The 22,566-nt window shown below is 43.5% G+C and overlaps 1 protein-coding gene across 3 annotated transcripts; it reads right to left on the bottom strand.

The window, feature by feature from the left end:
- Nucleotides 1-193: 193 nt before the first annotated feature.
- On the bottom strand, nt 194-22,433 carry LOC148902938 (dihydropyridine-sensitive L-type skeletal muscle calcium channel subunit alpha-1-like). 3 transcript variants are annotated; one of them, XM_088993309.1, is made up of 46 exons: nt 22,058-22,433; nt 19,482-19,587; nt 17,892-18,031; nt 17,675-17,808; nt 17,438-17,590; nt 17,147-17,352; nt 16,905-17,008; nt 16,673-16,818; nt 15,364-15,445; nt 15,128-15,288; nt 14,822-15,047; nt 14,549-14,756; nt 14,363-14,483; nt 14,167-14,281; nt 13,991-14,090; nt 13,844-13,913; nt 13,561-13,693; nt 13,338-13,467; nt 13,193-13,252; nt 12,462-12,568; nt 12,251-12,338; nt 12,066-12,173; nt 11,927-11,979; nt 11,699-11,845; nt 11,318-11,519; nt 11,078-11,236; nt 9,911-10,021; nt 9,755-9,838; nt 9,582-9,629; nt 8,820-8,867; nt 7,390-7,416; nt 7,185-7,310; nt 7,040-7,105; nt 6,873-6,964; nt 6,633-6,792; nt 6,435-6,562; nt 6,239-6,335; nt 5,140-5,242; nt 4,955-5,056; nt 4,763-4,896; nt 4,570-4,695; nt 3,112-3,320; nt 2,954-3,018; nt 2,227-2,273; nt 2,101-2,151; nt 194-2,024 (listed from the first exon to the last, which is right to left on the bottom strand). In XM_088993309.1, the coding sequence occupies exons 1-46, from the start codon at nt 22,240-22,242 to the stop codon at nt 1,800-1,802; spliced, it is 5,493 nt and encodes a 1,830-aa protein (XP_088849435.1). In that variant the 5' UTR covers nt 22,243-22,433; the 3' UTR covers nt 194-1,799. The 3 variants fall into 3 exon arrangements, with proteins under 3 accessions (XP_088849435.1, XP_088849442.1, XP_088849451.1); XM_088993316.1 differs by lacking the exon at nt 9,582-9,629; XM_088993325.1 differs by lacking the exons at nt 8,820-8,867; nt 9,582-9,629.
- Between the last annotated feature and the right edge of the window lie 133 nt (nt 22,434-22,566).

Here is a 22,566-nt window from a genome sequence, read left to right as displayed (position 1 = left end):
TCACGTTGTCTTAATTATTCAAGCATTTATTGGGATTTCCGCGAAGTGCACAGGAGTTTCAGTCAAAATTTTGGTTAGCATGTGCAAACCCTCAGCTGTTTGCACATAAAAGTATGCTCAGAACGTATTTCTTCCCTAAAGATGGAAAACACTTTTTTATAAGTCATACAACACTTAACAAGTTCTCCAATAATCAACTTGTTTCTCACTGAACAGCAGCAAGTGTTTAATGACAGGGCAGTTACAGGATTGGCAAATAGTTTTTCCCTTAGCCAGAAAATTTTAATTTGCCAGAGAGGTATTGAATCAAAAACAATGACTCTATTTGGAGTTGTTTCAAAAAGGTTTGCAAAACTACACTAAATGCCAACCAGGTTCCCGCAGTTTTGAAACATGAGTGTGTGGTCACACAAGATTCAACACTCCATTCTCACAAAACTTTGTAATAAAATCATGGCAATAACCAGAAGTGGAACTTTCTCTGGGATAGGAAAGTACGATCTCGCAATACGATAGGAGCTGCACCATGAATAGCAAATGTAATTGCCCACATGGTAAATGTAACTAACAGTGGCGGACCGTTGAGGCCTGCAAAGCCTTCTCTGCTGGCCTAAAAATATCAGAATCAAGAACTGACGTTAATTATATGTTGTCCATGAATTCTTATTAAATAATTTCAAATGGTCTTTCCTTTCATTGCTTTTCCATTGTTGCGCTGCTGCCAGATGTGTGTTTTCGTATTCAAGCATTTAACCAATCACATTTCAGCCATCATTTGTTACCAGGGTCAGAAATCAACCTGAATCAGTTCTGCAGGCCGTGTCGCATCAAATGTTTCAATCAAACTGTTGCTCTAACCAATCACATTTTGAGTTGGCAATCCAAAAGGGGTAACAACGCCTTTTTGAGGCCACTGGTCAATATCAGAGTCTCTCAAGCCAACTCTCAAGCCAACCATAATTTGTGAAAAGTTATCTGACCACAAGCCGCTAGGGAAAAGAGCATACTGGCCATAGCTAGCACACTTTATTGACAGTGAGATGCATACGGAAATATATTGTGTTGATTTAATTGCAGTTTTCAACCCACATTGGCTGAAGAAGAGAAATGGATTTGGTTTGAGATTTACTGTTAATGCCATTTTCAAGATGGACTTTTATCGGCAAAATAGACATCATTAAGAAAGGTTGGTCAGTTATTTCCTGGCTAATGGTACCCCCTAGTGGACTTGTAGTAAATCACACCACACTTTTCAATCTAGATTGATTCAAACATAGCACTACTGAAGGCCTAGCGATGAAATCCACAGCCCGCCACTGGTAACGAAGTTGATGACTATGACAACAGATTGAGAAAAAAACAGTTTGACATTATTTCATCACAAATGGAGTGCTACTCGGTCAGCGATGATCTTGCTGACGTATAGGATGCATTCAGAAACGCTTTCAATTTACAGGGTATTCACCCTTGCACAAATCATGACAGCATGGAATGAACTAATTCAATTGATATTGCCTTTTGCGTAAAAATGTTTCCTTTCACTCATGAGTATAAACATGGATGTTGGACTTTGTCAAATCAATGTGATCTGTGTTTGAGTTCAACCAGATTCCCTCATCATGGCACATGGCCCTCAAGAACCCACCAAACGAAGGCTCGTTCCAAGTCTTTTGTCTGGACTTTTCTCCAATTCTCAGACAAGAGCCTGAACAATTGAGCATGGCGGTCAGCCACAAAAGAAATAAGAATTTGACTTTCGGAGTAGAAGTCACTGGATCAGCATGCGCGTGGTCACGTCTCTAAACGTTGGCGTCGGCCCTCCGGTGAGAGTGAGCGGCGTGAGTCGTGGGAACCGGTCGTTTCTTCCTCCTCACGGCCGGGTCGGGCCTCTCCGATGGCTGCGGTGGCAGCGTGGGGCTGCGAGGAGTTATGGGTACGCGTCGCTTCTTCTTGAGGATAGCCCGAGCCGCACCTTCAAGGTCTTCAATTGTGGTGGGCGCATCGTCGGCCATCTCCATCTTGTCCTGGGAGAGACAAAATGGAAGATCTGCAAGCAGGTAATTGACAGGAAAAGGAAAGGAAAAATCTGTCGCCACTTACGTCGTCCGCTGCAGAATTTGGACTGTCACTGAGCCTTGGTTCATAGGGGAACTGCAAAAAGGAATTGTTGTTTTTAAATCAGCTCCTCACATGCTATATATTGTGCACACAAGCCAAATATGCTACCTGTGTTCTGTCTGTTCTCACTGTGAAGTCCCACGAGTGGAGGTTGTCTAAAATGGCAACAAACATTTCATGTCGATTTATGATGGTCAGAAAAACTCAAATCTCGCTGATGAATCTCAAATCCAGTCGAAGCTTATCATGTGAACTTAATTTTGACCCTTTATCAGCTCTTCCAGTTGCAATCTAAAACTGCGGCATATTAGTCTATTAACATCAGTGGCCATTTTGTGTTTGGAGCTTCAAACTATTGATCGATTGCTCGATGATGTCTTGGTCTCACGGTATCGTTCATAACAGCATTGAAAACGTCTAACTGTTGCAGTATCAAAAAGTTGAGTATGTTTATGGCTGTAAGAAAGTTAGGTGGTCTGTCCGTCTACCCCGCTGGTGTCATAGCCAAGGCTCGGGCCCTTCACATCATTTTATTCGGCCCGCGAAAGCAAATCAAGCATGTTAAGTGACGTGATGCTCGCTAAAGTCCGAACCAAATTTTCAAATTGTCGTATGTGAATCACAATAACAGTCATTATTCTTGACTTCAAATTTGAAAACTATCAACTGTATTCATTAATTTGTTATGCGTTCTGTATGTAATGCGTATGTGGAGTGGATTAAACATTATAATGGCTTCCCCAAATTCATAGCAGCCACACGACAGGAAACTGTAACTTCAATGTAGCCCACGACAAAAAATGACTGACACTGTTGGACCGTTTGTAGGCCGTACCTGGCTCGACATCTTCCCTGGGACTGTCCAAGTCTTCAGGACTGCCTCGTGTTGCCAAAGCCAATCTGAAAGTCAGCAAGAAGCTTCTCATCAGCTGCTGGATGTCCACATTCAGTCATACGCGTGTACTTGTGTAAGTACAAGGGCGTTTGGCTCACTCTGCAAAGGCGTTGTTGTTGTTGTTGCTTTTGGGGGCAGTTGTGGGAAGAAAGTCGATGATGGGATCCGCGGGGGAGGTGATCAGTGCCGACTCAGGTTGGTTTTCCATGAATTTGAGGGGCCTCTGGTTGGTCATTTGAGGGGACGGTGCATTGGCGTTCTCGGCAGAGAACGGCTCAATCTGATTCCCAAACAAGCCGTGCGTGCGCTGGAAATGTCAACAGTGTCAACCATTCTGAACAATAAAAGTTGTTTCACACTGTACTTTGAAACCAGACTCTGAGTTTGAAGCTCTAGTTTAAAACAGTCTCCCTAGTTTGAAACCCAAACTTTGGTTTGAAATTGCACTGTCAAATCCTAGCCGGAGTTGGGAACCCTAAATTGAAGCCCTATCTCGAGTTTAAAAATGACTTTAAGAAACAAACTCTATCTTAAACCCCTACTTTGTAACCTTAACCTGTGTTTAAAGCTCAAATTTGAAACCCTACTGTGAAACTGCTGCTGTAAATGTAAAGTTCTCCACTGTGAGACTGATACATCCATCCATCCATTTTCCGTACCACTTATTCCTCATTCGGGTCGCGGGGGGTGCTGGAGCCAATCCCAGCTGTCTTCGGGCACAAGGCGGGGGACACCCTGAATTGGTTGCCAGCCAAACAACAGTCACTCTCGCACTCACACCTAGGGACAATCTGGAGTGTTCAATCTGCCTGCCATGCATGTTTTTGGAGTGTGGGAGGAAACTGGAGGACCCGGGGAGAACATGCAAACTCCACACAGGGAGGCCAGAGCCGGAGTCGGACGCGAACCGGCGACCTCTGCACTGTGAATCCGGTGTTCTAACCACTTGACTACCGGGCTGCCTAATTAGACAAATACAGTCTAATCTAATGAATCGAAGGTTCAACACTAAATTGAAACTCTAACTCAAGTTGAAAACCCCATTTTGAAAACATTAACCCTACTTTGAAAAGCTAAATTAATTGGAATCCTGAAACACTACACCAAGTTGGTAACCATATTTATATTTGAAACCCCAATTATAGTTTAAAACCCTACCTTGAAATCCGATCACCAATTTGTAACCCTACTTTGAAACCATGAACCAAGTTTGAAACCTCAACTCTAAATCCAAGCCCTCACCCTAAATCTAATCCCCTTACCCTAACGTCAACCCTAACGCTAAGCAAAACCCCATCTCTGACCCTAACCTCCTAATCCCCTAAATTTAACCGTACCCCCATCCCTAACAAGCCCCCTAACCCCCTTACCTTAACTGTACCCCTACCACCCATACGTAGCGTAAGTGAAATTAGAGCATTTGGCACGCACATTACAACTATTTCATGGCCACAAATGATCATGCACACCTTCAATCTTGAATGAGGTCTCAACAAAATCTTTCCAACAGAGTGGAGGCGGGTTTTTTTGAGGCAAGTTTGCAGTATTTTCCCCACCTGGTAAATGTGCTCCTCTGCAGCTTCCTGCATGGCTCTGTCCATGTCCTCGTCATTCTGCAGGTCTCCAGAAATCGCTCTGTGCATTTCTGCAGTCGCCTCATCCTCGATGCTCCTCAGACCCGCCTGCCGGATCACAAAGAGGACGTGTCACGACATCGTAAGACTCCTTCAAGGATAGGAACTTCCTTGCCTGGATCTCCGGTCCGGAGGCATTCTTCTTGCTTGGCCGGTATCCGTAATACTCTTCTTGGTGCTTCAGGAATTTTCGTAAATGATCTTGGAGTAGAAAAGTGGCGTAGAATTTCCCCACTGTGACTTCATCATCTGAGAAGGATGACATAGTCAGTCTTTGGAAAGCCTCTGATGTGGTTGGCACACTCACCGCCTATTGGAGGAATGACCTGATCCAACAACTTCATGCTTGTGCGCTTCCAGATGGTCTTGATGATGGCTCGAAGCTCCTCATTGGCCTGCTCAAAGTTTCCTGCTCGGTAGAAAAAGTTATCAAGGGCGACAAATCAGACACGCACGAAGACTCTGGCTATGACAAGTCACGATGAGCTCTACCTTCCGTTTTGATTTTGAGTGCTGTCCTGACCAGGGAAAAGAGGGTGGCATTAAAGGTGACGGTGCCATCACTGTTGAGTGGCATGTTCATGCCAACCAAGCGCTGAAAATACAAATTATACTCACGCACGGCCAAATTGCATTTGTTTGACATGATTTGAGTCTTGAACAAAACAGTCTGAGCCGATAACTTGGTCCATCCATTCAAATTTTGACCTTGTCTGTGTAATGAATTGTTAGCTAGCAAAAAAGTAATATTTCATTGAAAATTGGCTTGGATTCTTGGCAGTATTTCCATCGTCATCACCCAGTTTCGGCATGAATTATCGACAAATTAATTAGCTTTGATATTCAAAAGTATCCTTACTTATTTACATCAGTTCATACTCAATTTAATTTCAGTTGAAATTATTTGTAACACATTCCCTGCCAGACGTGCAAAATGTGTCCACTCCAGTGCCAAGGTTTTTGTCATTGTCACTTGAATTCCAGGACCCACAGAATATTGAGTTTTAGGACTACTTAAACATTAAATACAACATTAGAAATCTTAGACTCTAATCAGAAAAAAATACTTAATTCATAAATTAATTGGGTCTGGAGTTATATGACCTTGAAATGATGGCGGCTGTCCAAAATACAATGCAATACATAGATATTGAACAACAGCTGAAGCTGGAACAAAGCGTTCACATGGAAAAAAAAGGAACGCTGCCGCCTTGTGGAAAAGAAAAAAAAAAACATTGCCAGAGGCTATGGCCAGCACTTCATCGGCAACCAAGCATGAAAAAACAAAACCCAAACAAATTCGGGAATGGCACTCTACGTCATATTTTCAATTCCCGAATAAATTTGTGAATGGCAGTGAATGAGTAAAAAAAAAACGGCTCAATTTAAAACCTGGTTAACTCATTTTAAGGGCAGTTCTACTACGTACTCTCATTTGGCTAATCACAGATTATTCATAATGCACCCTGTAACCTGCCACCATGATTAAACGCGCCCCAAAAGATTATGGTCATCCTTGTTGGTGCAATTTCCGGTAGTCGCAATTTGGCCGGCATCGCCTTGTGCTGCCTAATATTGTCAATTTATATACCTTACAGGCTGCGCGATGAGGGCAGAACTTGCCAAAGCCCAGAGGAGGCTGGATGCGTCTGAGCAACGTCACCACGTCCAGATGTTTAATTCTGCCTCTGTCACATCACACAAACACCTTCAACGTGCACTGACACCTCAATGAACAGTTCCACATGTTCATTCGCAGATGGTCAAATGACATTTTGCTGCCTTACGTGGCCTCTGGGTCATATTCAGCCCAAATCTTCTTAAACTCATCCAGGTGGTGCGGGCCGAGTAGTGACCAGTCACGCGTCAGGTAGTCGAAATTGTCCATAATGACAGCAACAAACAGATTGAGGATCTGCACAGCGGGATGACATTTGTTGTCGACCGAGGCCATTGCAAAAAATGGAGATTGATCAAATGCTGACCAGGAAGGCACAGAGACAGTAGAAACTGAGAAAGTAGATGACGGCAAAGTTGGAGCCGCAGGTGTACTCTTCTCCAGGCTGAAAGTCAGACTTTGGATCGCACTTCTTCCCGTACATTGATGCCATCATGACTTCCTCCCAGCCTTCACCAGTGGCACATCTGCACATCGACCGCGGGCAGATGTTGACTTGCTTTTCCCCATTGTTGTGCGAGTACCTGAGCGGTAATTGAAAACTCACCGGAATAACATGAGAACCGCTTGAGGGAACGTCTGGAAGTTATTGTTGCGATTGATCTCTGTGCCATCCACTAAAGCGATCTTTCCAAAAATCTAAAACATAATGGCACTCAATTCACGCATTATCTGCGTGGAGAAGCTTTGGCCGATGTTGTATTTGAGCCCAACCTGCATGCCAATAACGGCGTAGATGAAGAAGAGCATGACGATGAGCAGGGCCACATGGGGAAGAGCCTGAAGACGTATACAAGACATGGATGAGCTTGGACACCACAGGAGCTTCAATGAGCTGATGGCCACAGCGTTGAGGCACCTGGAAGGACTTGATGAAGGTCCACAGGAGGTTCCGGATGCCCTCGGAGCGGTTCAGCAGTTTCACCAGGCGCATGACACGGAAGAGTCGGAAAAAGGTGATCGAAACAGAGGCGTTTTCCGAGGCCTGGCGACAAAGGTTTTGGTTTGAATAGTGCAAGAAACATGAGACAAACAAAAGTGATAATGGCTGAATGGCTGCTTACTGCTATTTCTTGCATGGGGTTCGTGTCCTGTAAAACGATAGAGAAAGTGAGATAATTGAAGATTGGAGAAAGGCGAGTTGTGAAACCAAGTATACGTGGGGCTTTGTCCTCACATTTGACCTTTTTTTGACATTTTTGTGTTGGAAAAGTCACCTGGACGAGTTTAGTGATGAGATGTTTGGCAGGTTTGACACGGTCCATGATAATTGATGCAAATTAACTCATTTACTGCCATTCCCGAATTTATTTATTTATTGTTATTATTTATTCCCTTTTTTCCATGTTAGCGCTTTGTTCCAGCTTCAGCTGTTATAAAGGTGATGCCTCAAAATGGCACATATAATTCTTTAATCGATTGCAAACATGTATGCTTTCCTCTTCAGAACTATTTGAATCATATTCATAACTGGATGTGTAACAAGAAAGCATATTCTCCGATTCTGAAGCGATTGTTTTGATTCACTAGCAATGCAAGACGTCTTGGCGTGACGTCACGAACTGGGGGCAGGACTTTCTGAAAATGCCCAATTCGCAGCTCAATTTTTTGCAGATTTTGGACACTTTAAGTCATTTTTATTGGTGTTTTGCATTTGACTAAAAATATCACACTGCGTGTTTTGGGTATTTTAGATGTCAGTTAAAAAACAAAAAAGTGACGTCTGTTGTCCTTTAAGGCTTTATATAAATTAATGTTTACAATCATGATGAATCATATGCTATACATAGTTAACTTGCAATCAATTTTATATCTGTTCTGAATGCAGAAAGAAAAGAATACCGGTAGCTTTTCATGTTTTTTTGTGTCAACATGACTAGAAATAATGTCTTTTTGAATTCACCAATTCAGAAATTGATAAATGGATTGAGAAAATAATTGGCATTCAACGTGTAAGACTATATTGTACTATAGGATGGTCAATCGCCAAGATAAGATTTCAAAAATTTTTATGATTAAAATTTGGTGGAATGTTAGCTAAATGCAAAAATATCCTTTTTCTATTCTACAAAATATCAATGTTCACATTTCTGGGTTCCTGGCACTCTGCAATCACAGGGACACTTGCAAATTGTCTTGTGCATAACGTGCACACATTTTGGGGGTCGACATTTAAGCAACCTTGGCCATCATCCATAATTGATACATTTTCTGACAGTATTTTCCCCCTTGAAATCCATTGTCACTTGTCATTTGAATGATTTTACAGTAAATGGGATTGGCTGACACACGCATGGTAAAGAGGTCCAAGTCTTTGCATCTCAGGCTGTCTGACTGCCTGTCCACTTAAGAGCTCTAAGATGTTGCTACTGTACTTGTTTTTAAATCTCGAAATCTAGAAATAGAGTTGTGTTGGGTTCGTAGAGAGCCTGCAGGAGAAGATGGTGCTCCCCGTGTTCAGGCAGCAGTGCAACAGTGACGATGTGATATTTACAGCACAGCCTTGGAGACAGTACAGTCCTCCACTGGAAGCGAGGGCGCTCTGTGAATGACAGACACACGGCAAGTGAAACATCATTAATTGCAAGTTTGCATCGGCTGCGGGAAAGACAACCCAACACAAAAGAGCACACGGGGAACACGGGTGGAAAAGCCAGAAAATGCGTGAATGCCACTGCGGTGACTCAATCTGCCCAAAAGCGTGTCGCGTGAGGGATGAGAAGGCGGTGAAAATCTGCAACTGCAGAAATTGCCATTGTGCAACACGATCACTTACATTGAATAAATAAACAAATAAACAAATAAATAAATAGCTAATAGGTAGCTAGATAGCTAGTTAGATAGGTGGCTTGATTGCCAGCTAGCTACTTAACTAGATAGATTGATAGTTAGCTTGGTAGGTAGATCATTAGCTAGCTAGGTACTTAGCTAGATAGTAGCTCGATAGGTAGATAGTTAGCTCGATAGCGAGCTAGTGAACTAGCTATCAAGACAGACAGACAGACAGACAGACAGACAGACAGATAGATAGATAGATAGATAGATAGATAGATAGATAGATAGATAGATAGATAGATAGATAGATAGATAGATAGATAGATACAACCAATCAGTGTTGTGCTCACTTGTCTAGTTACATTCCAAATCGAAGCGAATTGTGGGCATAATGTTTGCGTGTTTGGTGGCGTGGTGACAAAAAAAAAATGCTCCTCAATAGATGGCGGTGGAGGTTGTTACGGCCAACAACATTACTGACCATATTCTGTGAACTAGTTGTGCTGGTACCAATCGGGGTTATACGCGTCTGGGTCAGAGCAGTGAATACATAAAATACATCGAGTCATTTTCACAATCGTTGCCTGGGATGCTCTTATTCAACATCTGAAAATACTACTCGTGTAAGGAGAGCATGGAGTTGCATTCACTCACGTCCACTTCAATCAGGATGACGTCAACGACGCTGCCGATAACAATAATGAAGTCAAACACGTTCCAGGGGTCTCCAAAGTAACCCTGTGTACAGATGCACGATGAACCGACCCGCATTCGATTGGTCAGACTCAGGCTTCCCAAAACCGAGCTGACCTTGGCTTTGAAGGCCATGAGCTTGAGAATCATCTCTACGGTAAAGAGCACGGTGAAGATCAAGTTGAGAATGTCCGACAGCTTGGTCACGTGGTCTGACTGGTCACAGTGCTGTTATGCAAAGAACACAGAACATCACAAACTACTAAAAAAACATGTTGGCGTGTCTGCTGACACAATACAGTTGCGCAAACATGGACATGAAATAATCTCGACAAGCATCACCATTCACTTCATCAATGAAGATATTCTTTGTTGTGAGTTTAGCATAATTTCTTTCTTTTGAGGTTAATAAAGGTAAAATGCGATGCTGAGGTGTATTGAAAGTGATTCCAGTCAAATGCTTTCTTCTTATTATTGAAATTACCAGGATATCCTGTACTACCATATACAAATTCCTTGTGCTTTCGACCCACTTGGCCAATAAACTTGCGAATCAAACCCCTGAAGATGGAGGACACTGTTTCGCTGTGGCTACCCCTTGAGGGATAAGCCGAAAGTAAAAGAAGATTTAACCCGTTAGGAGTTCTGAATGATTTTGAGTGCTGAATCTCCCAGAGGGAGTACCAATAAAATTGACTTCACCTTCCCAATAAATAAATTGGGGACTTAAAAACTGTAAGTGATTGAGGTTCTGGTCGTTCCGATCAGTGGCAGATTGCCATGTCCTGGTTGGAGACCAACGGATAGCCCTGTCGGCCCTGCCTAGAGCCGTGCAGGTGTTGGTCGTTCCAATCAGTGGCAGTTAAAAGAACTCCCGGCACAACCATTCAGTGTCAGGTCATTGTAGTGTGTATGTGTTTGCTGCACCCTGTCAGGTTTGTTTCATCCTGGCAGATATTTAGTCTTGGTTTTCTTTGATACTTTGTATTTTTCTGTTCAGATGATTTTGATGTTTTTAGATTTTGTTCCTGCTTACTTTATTTTAATACAATTTGTCAAACACAACCTGCTGCCCCCTCCTGCCTGCTTTTTTGGGATCCACAACCGCCATCACCACCAGGCAAACCGTGACAGTGTCAGGGAGTAGGAGTGCTTCCACAAGGCTGTGCCACATACAGCAGCACACTGACAAAACCAACTTTTGACTTTGGAAAACAAATTGTCCATTCATGAGCCACACCGATCTGGTCTAGTTTACATGCATGTCTCTGGGGACTGACTTACCTGCATCCCTAGGCACAAAGTGTTGAGCATAATGAGGAAGAACATGAGGTACTCAAAGTAGCAGGAGGTGACGATGTACCAAACGCGGTATTGGTACGGGTTTTTGGGGATGTAGCACCTCAGCGGTCGCGCCTTCAAGGCGTACTGCACACATTGGCGCTAAAGGGAGTGGATATGTTAAAAGATACCTTTTCATCACATCAAATCACACAAGTCTGGTCCCAAAGAGACTCAGTGCACCTGGTTTTTGTCCAGCTCGCAGTCCTTATACTCCTGCTCGCCTTGCTCCTGGAAGGTGACGATGACGAATCCCACAAAGATGTTCATCATAAAGAAGGCGATGAGGATGATGTAGATGATGAAGAAGATGGAGACGTCCACTCGGTTGTTGAAAACGGGACCCATGTCTTCTTCGTCTGAGTCGATGGCTCGATACAAGAGTCTAGGAAGTGTTTACTTTTTACACAGGTGAAGCAATCTGCACATTGATCGACTGAAATTTGTAATGCATGCAACTAAAAGATTCATTTAAATTCACTTGAAACCTGGAAAAAATACTTTTTGTTTATTCTTTTGAGCTTCTAAAGTTACAGCCTTCCATCATGAAGTGTGCAAACGTACTTGGGCCAGCCCTCAAAGGTGGAAACGGTGAAGAGAGCCAACATGCCGTAGAGGACATTGTCAAAGTTGAAGTCATTGTTCACCCATTCGCGTTTGGCCACGACCGTGTCTTGCAGAGAATTCTCGATGTGCTTGATGAAGAACCCCCTGAGATTAGATATCCAGTCAGCGATGGGCATTAATGAACAATTGCAAGTGTTTCCAAAGTTATAAGATTATTTGTCTTACTGGCATTCCGCTGCTGTTATTTTGGATGGGTCTGTGCAGCTATAGAATTTTCCCTATCGTAAAAAGAATTAGGAAAATGATATGACTTGTACTGGGCGCAAAAAAAAAGTTTACACTTACAGTGTGCAGTGTCACCAACCTTGAAAAGTTGAACTCCAATGCAGGCAAACATGAAATTTAGCAGCATGGTGACCAGGACGATGTTTCCTATGGTTTTGATAGCCACAAACACACACTGGACAACGTGCTGCACATGGACACAAATGAGAAGAATGAAAGAAAAGCTCAACTGGCGAGCGAGTTGTGGCGTCAGTTTGCGCCAACCTTTAAGCCTTTAGCCCGATTAATCGCCCGGAGAGGCCTGAGCACCCTGAGCACCCTGAGAATCTTCACCACGGAGATGGCACTGGATCTGAATTGCACAAATTACACAAGCAGCTCCATGTCATGCATGCCCAACCCCCCCCCCCCAAAAAAAAGGGGCAACACTTCAGAAATTTCAGTGCTGATGTGTCAATTCCAAAAAGTTACTTACTCCATGCCCATGGAGAGCAGCGAGACCCCAACCACAATCAGATCCAGGATGTTGAAGGAATTGCGACAAAATGAGCCCTCGTGCATGAATGCCCCATAAACGGTCATCTGTCAAAGAGACAAAATATGGCACAGGACAACAGCACAAAACTTTAATGCGGAACGTCCTCGCTCAAGGATAATTAGCATCTTTATGGAACCACAAGATGTAATCTGTCACTTTCCTCAATATTCCAGCCCTGATTACATCTTTTCATCCTCTATTCTTGTCATTCTTCATGAATCCGTCCAACAACTCAGTATCCGTCCATTCATTCACAATTTCAGCCATGGATCCAACCGGGAAGTAATTTCTTCATTCGAACATGATTTTGTGTATTTATTCAGCCACCCATGAAGACATTGGACTCCATCCAGCCATCCATTTTCCCACCATTCCTTCCATTTTTCCACCATTCCTTCCATTTGTCTACGATCCATCCATCCACTCATCCATCCATCCATCCATCCATCCATCCATCCATCCATCCATCCATCCATCCATCCATCCATCCATCCATCCATCCATCCATCCATCCATCAGTCCAACCCACCCAATCCCAATGCGAATCCATCCATCCATCCATCCATCCATCCATCCATCCATCCATCCATCCATCCATCCATCCATCCATCCATCCATCCATCCATCCATCCATTCATCCAATTCACCAAAGAAGCTCTTTTACGTACCTTCAGTACAATCTCAATGGTGAAGACGGTCGTGAAGACAATGTCAGCATAGGCCAAAATCTGAGGGACAAAATGCAAGCAAGGATGTTACTTTGATTTTGTTGGTCGGGTTACGAGACACTTGAGCGGGAGAACTTCTTGGTACCTTGTTTCTATACGAATTGGGATCAATGGGGTCTTCCGCTGCCAGGGAGATGGAGGAGAGTAGGATGAACAGCAGGATGAGATTTGTAAAAGAGGAGGCGTTGATGATCTTGTAGCACAGTTTACGGAACCTGGGCACCAGTGAATAGAATTAATGCACACACAATCAAACATGCACAGCAAGAAGGCAGAAGGGGTGTTGTGCACAAATGTCTGCGACCGACTTGTTTTGTGGGCCAAAGATGAAAAAGGAGCTGGCTTCGGGCAACGGAACGGCTTCCTCCTTCAACTGCAGGTCGGCCATGGGTCGCGGTCGAGGGCTGATGGGGATTGAAGGCTCCTCCTCCTCATCGTCACCTTGAATGTCGAGGAAAGAATTGCGCACAAAGCCAAGAGAAAGATATGATTTCATTGCTATCAACGTAACCATGACATAATAACATACTGCCCAAATCAGGTGTAGCGTTTCAAACTGAGCTAGCATCAAAAAGAAGTGATTGAATTTACCTGGGAAGTCTGCAGGGGGGAAAGGATCTTTCACCTCATTGACATTGGACTCAAACTCATCGATTTTGAGCTGATGAAAGGACATGTTGACAAATAAATACACATGACTTTTGTCATTGCATTTGATATGTGTATATCTTCAAGAACCTTGGCTGTCGTTGGCATGCCCTCAATCTTGGCTCGCTGATCAGCCAGTTTCTTGGAGATCCTCTCCCTCTCCTCATCTGTCTTTTCTGGCATTTTGGACCTACAGAGTTTGGACGTGATAAGATGGAGTACAGACAATCATTTTGAATTTCTTGCCATGTCAATGATTGCTTCACCGTAGCAGCTTCCTCCTCAACTTCTCTTCTGCCTTTTCTTTCTGAGCCGAGGTTAGACTCTCAGCCTCGGCAAGGTTGTCAACCGCAATGGCCAAGAACACATTGAGAAGAATATCTGGTCAGACCGAGTTCAGGAAAACTAACATAGTTCATGGCCATTCTCAAATGTTCCAAAAGGCATCTTTGGGCAGGATACAGTTTCCACAAACAAAGAGGATGATGAAATAGATGGCAACCAGAATGCCAGGGATAACCGGTCCGCCATAGGCCATGATGCCATTGTTCATTATAGCCGTCCATTCCTCTCCTGTTAAGATCTGGGAGAGAGTGACGGAGTTTAGAAGAAAAAATTCTGGATTTTTGGTCTGAGGAAACATCTAACCTGGAAGACACTAATGAGCGCTTGAGGGAAGTTGTCAAAGTTACTCCGTCTGGGCCTGTTGTCGCCAAAGTTGAATTTCCCCCCAAACACTTGCATGCCAAGCAATGAGAAGATGACGATGAAAAGGAAGAGGAGGAGGAGCAGTGAAGCAATGGAGCGAACAGAGTTGAGCAGGGAGGCTACAAGGTTACTCAAAGAGGTCCAATACCTGCAAAAATAAGTGTATTATGTCTCTTGTCGAGGCAGTAAATCTTTGTCACCGGCTTGACTCACTTTGTGACTTTAAGGATCCTCAGCAGCCGAATACACCTGAGTACTGAGAAACCCAATGGGGTCACCTCTCCCACCGACAACATGATCATCTCCAGGATGCCACAAAGCACCACAAAGAAGTCAAAACGATTGAACAGCGACATGTAATAGGCTCTGGGACCCAGAGCGTACATTTTCACAAACATCTCGATGACAAAAAGCACCAGGAGGACACGGCTTGCCACATCTGGTAACAGAGTAGATACAAAAATGACTCCAGCTTGGAGGCACCATATGTGGAAAATGTCCAAATGGCCATTATTCAACCTTGAATTGAAGTGAGCGTCGCCGGCTGGTGATGGTGCTCAGTGGCTATGGTCAGTGTGTTGAGGAGGACAAGGAGCATTACCAGCCAATAAAACGCTCTGGTCTTCACATAAACCAAACACTTCATCCTGAAGAAGCGGTTCCAACGACGAGCCAAGCGACTTGGAACAAAAAAATGGGCCTAGTTACAAGGCACATCAACACGTGTACATGTACAGTCAAAGGAGCGCACTTACTAGTAGTAGATCACTCGACTCTTGCCTTCCAGGTCGTATAGGCTGTCATTGTCTGAATCCCCACTGGTCAAAGGAAGGAGACCTAAAAAAGGAATGAAACCAAAGCTAGCGAGATAGATGGATGGATAACTGGAACTAAACTAACAAGAAAGACTGTTTATTCTTTGTACTTACTCATGTCGTTTTTGTGTAAAGTACAATATTATTGAATGCTACAATTAGGGGTGGTGTGGCTAATGCAATTTAAAGCATCCTGATTAATTTCAAAGAGGACAGATGATTTGCGGCAGGCACAGTGTTTCAATTATCAAACTTGCTGAGTTGACAAAATGGGCATTTTATATGTCATTCAGTGAACTAATTTGAGGTACTGGTACTACCATAATTATTTTCCTTTTTCCTTTTTTAATTTAATCTTAACACTTCTGTGAGGCAGTTCAAGACCCGGTCCGGGCTCCCTGTGTGGAGTTTACATGTTTTCCCCGGCCCCACATGGGTTTTCTCCGGGTCCTCCGGTTTCCTCCCACATTCCAAAAACATGGGTGGCAGGCTGATTGAATGCTCTGAATTGTCCCGAGGTGTGAGTGTGTGAGAGAATGGTTGTTTCTCTTTGTGTGCCCTGCGATTGGGTGCCCACCGGTTCAGGGTGTCCCCCGCCTTGTGCCCAAAGATGGCTGTGATAGGCTCCAGCACCCCCTGAAACTCTAATGAGGATAAAGCGGTTCTGGAAAATGGCACTTTGAGGCACTTTGTGTCTCTCTTTTATTATGAAAACTGCTCCAGTATATAAACCTGTCATGATCTGGTTGGCGACCAACGGGGGGCGCTGTCGGCCCCGCCTGCACCTGCACAGGTGCTGGTCGTCCCGATCAGATTGGCGACCAGCGGGTAGCGACGTCAGCCCTGCCGGCAGCCTCGCAGGTGCTGGTCGTTATAATCAATAACACTTAAAAGGACACCTGGCACGATCATCCAGGGCCGATTCATTGTTTGTTTGCTGCTTGGTTGCAGCATGCATTGTGTACGTGTTTGTTTAACCTTGGCGGACTTTTACACTTGGTTTTCTTTTGCTACTGTATTTTTTCCATTCAGATCATTTTGATGTTTTACATTTTGTTCCTGCTGACTTTATTTTAATACAATTTGTCAAACAACAACCTGCTCTCTCCTGCCTGCTTTTTGGGATCCGAACCCGCCATCACCACCTCGCAAAACGTGACAAAACCAAGCTTATTCGCATGTTATGTTCCAAAACAATTTCATTCTATTTAATTTGCAGCAATTTGCATTTTTTTTTTTTGATGCTGACCTTTGCCTTCCCTGTCAGCATCAAGGACTTCAGCATGGGTGATCCACTCCATGTAGCCGTGCAGGTCCTCATCCAGCTGCTGACGTTCCCGCAACTTCTGGAATTCTCCTCGTGACCTGGCTTTCTCACGCTCTTTGGTAAACTCACTAAGCAGAGTGAGAACATTGTGAATCGCAAACACGTGGAAAAAAAAAAACAATTAAATCAAGTGATAAGTGCTGAGTCAGCCTACCCACTGAGGACACCCAGAACCAAATTGAGCACAAAGAAAGAGCCCACGAGAATTAGAGGAACAAAGTAGACCCAAGGCCATTCATTTCCGATGGCATCGTTTATCTGAAAGAAACGTTGAGATCACTGCTAAATTGTAATTTTCTCAAATTAAAGGTATACATTTCGAATAGAAATGTGGTTACAATTTGGTTTGGTGGTGTTTCTAAACATATTTTATCATCAACGTTGGCGATGACCCACCCAATAGAGAACTTTGGTCCATCCCTCCATTGTGATACACTGGTAGACTGTAAGCATGGCGAAGCCAATGTTGTCAAAGTGGGTGATGCCGTTGTTGGGACCTTCCCAGCCAGGCCGACACTCGGAGCCGTTAATCAAGCAACGGCGTCCGTTCCCGGCCTGAGCACAGGGTGCAGGCATCTCCCCCTCGGCTGTTGAATATATGTCTGCGGGACAAACCAGGGAAATACTCGTGTCAATGTATGCCTGCTTACACAAGCCAAGCACGCATCCACATCCATATCCACGTACTTGTGCCCGTGTAGTAGCAGGTTTTATGCATTTTGCACTTGAAGAGCTCCAGTCCCATGATGGCATAGATGGTGACCAATAAGAAGACCAGCAGGGCGATGTGCAGCAGAGGTAGCATGGCTTTGAGGATGGAGTTCATCACCACCTGCAGGCCTGGGTGAAAACAGCGAGAACAAAAAGACCTCTTCATGTTCTCATACAAACATAATCAACTTTCTGGAGAGATCGGGTTCTTACTGGGGACTCCGGAGACAAGGCGCAAGGGACGCAGAACCCTGAAGGCCCTTAGGGCTTTCATGTCAAAGCCGCCTCCTTTTTCCGTGGGAACTCCCGCGATCGTATTGATGGTATCCAAGGCAAAGGTGACCAGACTGGAGGGGAAAATCCATCCCACTGTAAACTCTACCATGCCAAGCGAGCAAAGACACCTATTCGTGAGTCTGTCAAATCTTACCCCATGAAGACGATGACAAAATCTAATATGTTCCAGCAGTTCCGTAAATATGCACCTTCGTGGAACACTAAGCCATATGCGACAATCTTCAAAAAGCACTCTAATGTGAAGATAATCATGAAGATGTACTCCAGACTCTCCTGTAGAAATGAATGTCATTATGTAATCTTATGGTTCAAACGTACAGTATCAATTGAAGACAAAGATATGACAAATGAAAACAGTCCATAAATATTAATCAGGCCCGAGCACAGACAGACAGACACAAAGTGGTGTTTCCACACCACCCCCTTCACCCTGTTTGAAGTTACCCGGAGGAAATCCGTGCAGGCATGATGGTGGCATGACTTGCAAACTTTCCACAGGAAGGCTGCAGCCCGGAATTGAACCCTGCATCTCTGCAGTGTGAGGGGGATGCACTCACTAATCAAGTATGGTTGCCTAATTCAACTCATCAGATGTGTGTGTATTTTGAATTCATTATTACACAAAGTATTTTATTATGAAGTACGGGATTGTTATTGTACACATTTACTACAGTGCTTGCCTTAATTGCAATCTGGTTGTCGTACCATGCAATGAGGACATTGAATCAGTACTGTTTATGTGTAATATGAGTGTAATAAGGCAGGGTGTCAAAGTCAAGGCCCAAATCTGACCTGCCACATCATTTTATTCTCTCACACCAGCAACCTTCATGTCCTCTTTGACAACATCCATAAACCTCCTCTTTGGTCTTTTTCTTGCCAAAGTCCGAACCAAAAGTTCAAATTGTCGTATGTAAACCACAGTCACAGTCATTATTCTTGATTCCAAATTTGAAAACTAGTTATTCATTCATTTGTTGTGCGCTCTATATGGGATATGTGGAGGAGATGAAAGATTCTAATGGCTTCCCCAAATTCATAACAGCCTCCGAGAAGAAACTTTAACCCCAATGTGGCCTGTGGCAAAATTGAGTTTGACACCCTTGTAATAAGGGGTCCCTTTTTATTTGATGCTAGACACTGGCTACAATCATCAGATGCCATGCCTGCTAAAAACACGAATAAAAACTAATATTGTCAATTTTTGAGTGGAGTTGGCACACTGTTTGTACAAATCTCCCCATACTGCTATGTTAGAAGCTATGTTTCTCCTCAGTCATTTTGGTTTGTGTGTGCAGATCTTTTCATGTAATGGGGTGAAGCAGCTCTTGTTACATCCGTCACCTCGGTGGAATGACGAGGCTGGTGAGTAACAAGAAGTCACTTGGCTTTGGCCAAATGTGTCAAGCCATTATGCAAACAAGAGGAGTCTAGGGTCATTTATGTATTGTGATATCCATTTTGGAGCGTGTCAGTGTGATAAGTGAATGCTGGGTCTTTGATGACTGTTTTGCATTGGACCAATTGTGTCCAATTTGGACACAATGGTCTGCTGAGCCTCATCGATAGTATTACACTGATGTCAACAGTGAAGATTAGCACACCGCTGCAGTGTGATGTGGACATCGATTTAACCTGTGACATTGACAGTATGCGAGAACTAAGGGTGCCTTGAGCTACGAGCAAGTCGGCATATGTAATCTTTGAGAGGACTTTTACTTACCAAGCTGGAATTGGTGTTATTGCTATCTTCTTCAGGCATAGGCAGGAAAACGGCCAGAGCTACGCAGTTTACAAAGATGGTCAGTAAAATGATAATCTCAAAGGTCCTGGATGAAGATGGTTAAGATTAAGACACGAAGACGATGGGAATTCCAATCTGTTGGTAATCAGAACTTTTTAGTTATGGGTAGACTGCATTAAGGGCCCCGCCATGTCAATTGACATGGCACATCTGTCTTGTCCAAGTACATTGAGCGGTCATATACAAGTAAGACAGGTTCAACAGCAAAACATCAGGTAATTGGATAATGATGTCAGCACGAATTCCTTTTATTTTTACTTCGTGTAAATCTTACTGTGGTTTTTGTCTTTGGCTACATTGAAAGGGATGCACAAAATGAAAAACTTTCTTTGGACAATTCAGTTGGATGTCACTTAAAGTCCAATTCATTTACAATACTGTAACTACATCTACATCTATATACTATGTAATTCAATCTTTACGAATTGTTTGTATTAAAAACAATCAACATTTATGTTTTACGTGCAGTACGTTATAATCTAACCAAGACAACGGCACGGAAAATCTTTGCACCTTGCCCACCACCTTTTCCAGCTATGATTCTGATTCGGATCTAATATAATTCAGTAAAGTCTTTCTATCTTCCTTCATTCATTCGATTCTCTTCCCACCTTCAAATCCCATCTATATACCCACCTATTTAAAATTGCATTTTCTATGTAGCACTGTCTCGTGTTTCTATTGATAATTGTATTGTATTTATTGTATTGTATTTATAATTGTATTTTATTTATTATTGTATCTATGCTTGTCTGTGACTTTATAGTGTCCTTAAGAGCTTTGAATGGCGCTTGACATAAAATGTATTATTATTATTATTATTATTATTATTATTATTATTATTATTATTATTATTGAAGTGCAGTTTAGCATTTGCGTCACCCAAGCAAGATGCCTGGGTGACGTGTCCTACAGCGAGACAAAAAAACAACAATAGAAGAGCCACATTTAAAAGGCGCAAGAGTAAAATCCTCCTTCAGTGTGCTGCTCCATATGACATGGACTCTTCGCCTCCATGCGTTCTCATTCTCGCCCATAGGGGGCTCACAGCCAGAGAATTCTCCTGCTCGATCAGCATCATGTCGCCCCTGTGATGCAGCAGGACAGCTGCAGGGCCCAAGAATATGTCCCATGTAGTGTAACACACCCATGTGTGTGTGTGTGTACGTGTGACTGTGAAAATGAGTCGGACTCTTCTCCCATTCTCATAACGTCACTATATGCGATACATTCTTTCATTTGTGACAGCTCAAAACTGTTTTTGTTAATGTTTTCTCTGCAATACTGTAACTACATTTGTGGCCTACATCTGCTGCATGGGGACATACCAATGTGATTATACTTGTCATTTAAAAAAAGCCCATGACTTGGTTGAGAATCTGGAGACAAATTTATACATTCCCATCATAGGGTCAATGTTTATAATCCGCGTACGCTCTTTCTTTCTGTGTTGATTTCCCCAAATGCTGAGAAATCAAACATACACAAATAAACATATCTTTAGATCAGATACATCTTCATCCATCCAATTTCTGATCCGGACATTGACAACTGGTTGCCAGCCAATCGCATGGCACATACCCAGTAAGCAAAACCTAACTGGTTACCATCGATATACTACTCAATTTAACTCATTTACTGCGATCCCCGAATATATTCGGAAATTGAAAAGCATGACGTGGAGTGCCATTACCAAATTTGTTCGGGTCTTTTTTTTTCTTGCGGGGCGCGTTTCAAGCTTCGGTCAGACCTCTAGTAATGTTTTTCCCTCCTACGAAGGAATTTTTCATTTACCTTTTGTACAGCCGCCCTTATTTCAAGCTCATATCACTCCAGACCCATATAATTTAGGAATTAACTCATTGTTTCTGATGAAAGAAGAAAGTCTAAGTTTTCTTAGGCTGCAATGAATGTTTATGTAGTCCGAAAACTCAATATTTTGTGGGTCTTGCAATTTGAGTGACAATGACAAAAACCCTGGCACTGGAGTGGACACATTTTTGCATATCGTCTGGCAGTGAATGAGTTAACAACCAAGCTGTCAGCAGTAAATACGACAATTAGTGTCAGCTAAGTCTGTTCGGGGTCTTGAAGATGTCTGAACCGGGAATGGGCATGAGTCTAAAATAAAAGCAGGAAAGTCCCCGCAGGACATCACTCGGCGGACTGTCGTCCTGCTCATACGGGGCATCATACTGTGGAAACATTTGAGTGCTATTTCCACACTAAACATAAAATGGCCTTGGATTCATTGTGATAAAATGGACTCGGGCGCAGGCTGCCAGAGAATAACAGCCGTCTTTACACCTCACAGACTAAAATGAAGGAAGATTAAGGTGCTTTGACATCATGTCAGTCTACAGCTGGTGTAAAGTATCTTAATCACAGCTTTCTCAGGTTGCGCAATGGTTTGAGTACCTGACACACCACGATCCACGTCTCATTGGATCAACAAATAAGCACCTGTCATAATAACCAGAGAATATCAAGGATACTTCCATTCCACAATGTTGATGCAGGCCTTGCGGAATGGGTTTTTCAGAGTGAAGAAGAAGAGCGATCTGGCAGGTCTCGGGTTGCCCCCCGTGGCCTGTAACTTCTTCAGCTTCTCACGCTGCTTCTGCTTCAGTTCCTCTTCATTCATGATGACCGGCTTGGATGCGTCTGAGTTGGCTGCCATCCTGGAGACTCCCGACACACCTTAATCACGGAGAAATATTTCCACTGGCTGTACAATCCCAACTCTGAGTCGAGTGGCCCTCTTTTTCCCGGCAAACTCGAGATCTGGTTTATGCTCCTCTGTGCCCTCCCCGCAGCGGAGTGTAAGGCTTCTCCTCACTGAGGACTTCAGACAAGAAGACCTGTGGGCCAAGTGGTTGGAAGGACAGTTGGCCCTGCTGGGGTTTAATTTTAGACTGTGAACCAGTGGAGAGCCATGCTTGGGGATGGTAAAAAGGTTTGGGCGGGCAGTGGGGGTGGGGGTCCTGGGGGTGTAGACTGTAGT

This window comes from Hippocampus bargibanti, linkage group LG01 (assembly GCF_051943395.1).
Source record: "Hippocampus bargibanti isolate YZ-2025 linkage group LG01, ASM5194339v1, whole genome shotgun sequence".
NCBI classification, from domain to species: Eukaryota; Metazoa; Chordata; class Actinopteri; order Syngnathiformes; family Syngnathidae; genus Hippocampus; species Hippocampus bargibanti.
This window is presented reverse-complemented; position numbering and strand designations above follow the sequence as displayed.

Bases quoted from the DNA above. Each gene is read 5' to 3' on its own strand.
- LOC148902938 (XM_088993309.1), bottom strand. From the start codon at position 22,242: ATGGCAGCCAACTCAGACGCATCCAAGCCGGTCATCATGAATGAAGAG. The intron at 17,591-17,674 runs GTAAGAACCCGA...GTTTTCACCCAG, and splicing joins CCTTGTCTCCGGAGTCCCCA to GCCTGCAGGTGGTGATGAAC. The intron at 10,022-11,077 runs GTAAGTCAGTCC...TTTGCATAACAG, and splicing joins CTTTGTGCCTAGGGATGCAG to CACTGTGACCAGTCAGACCA.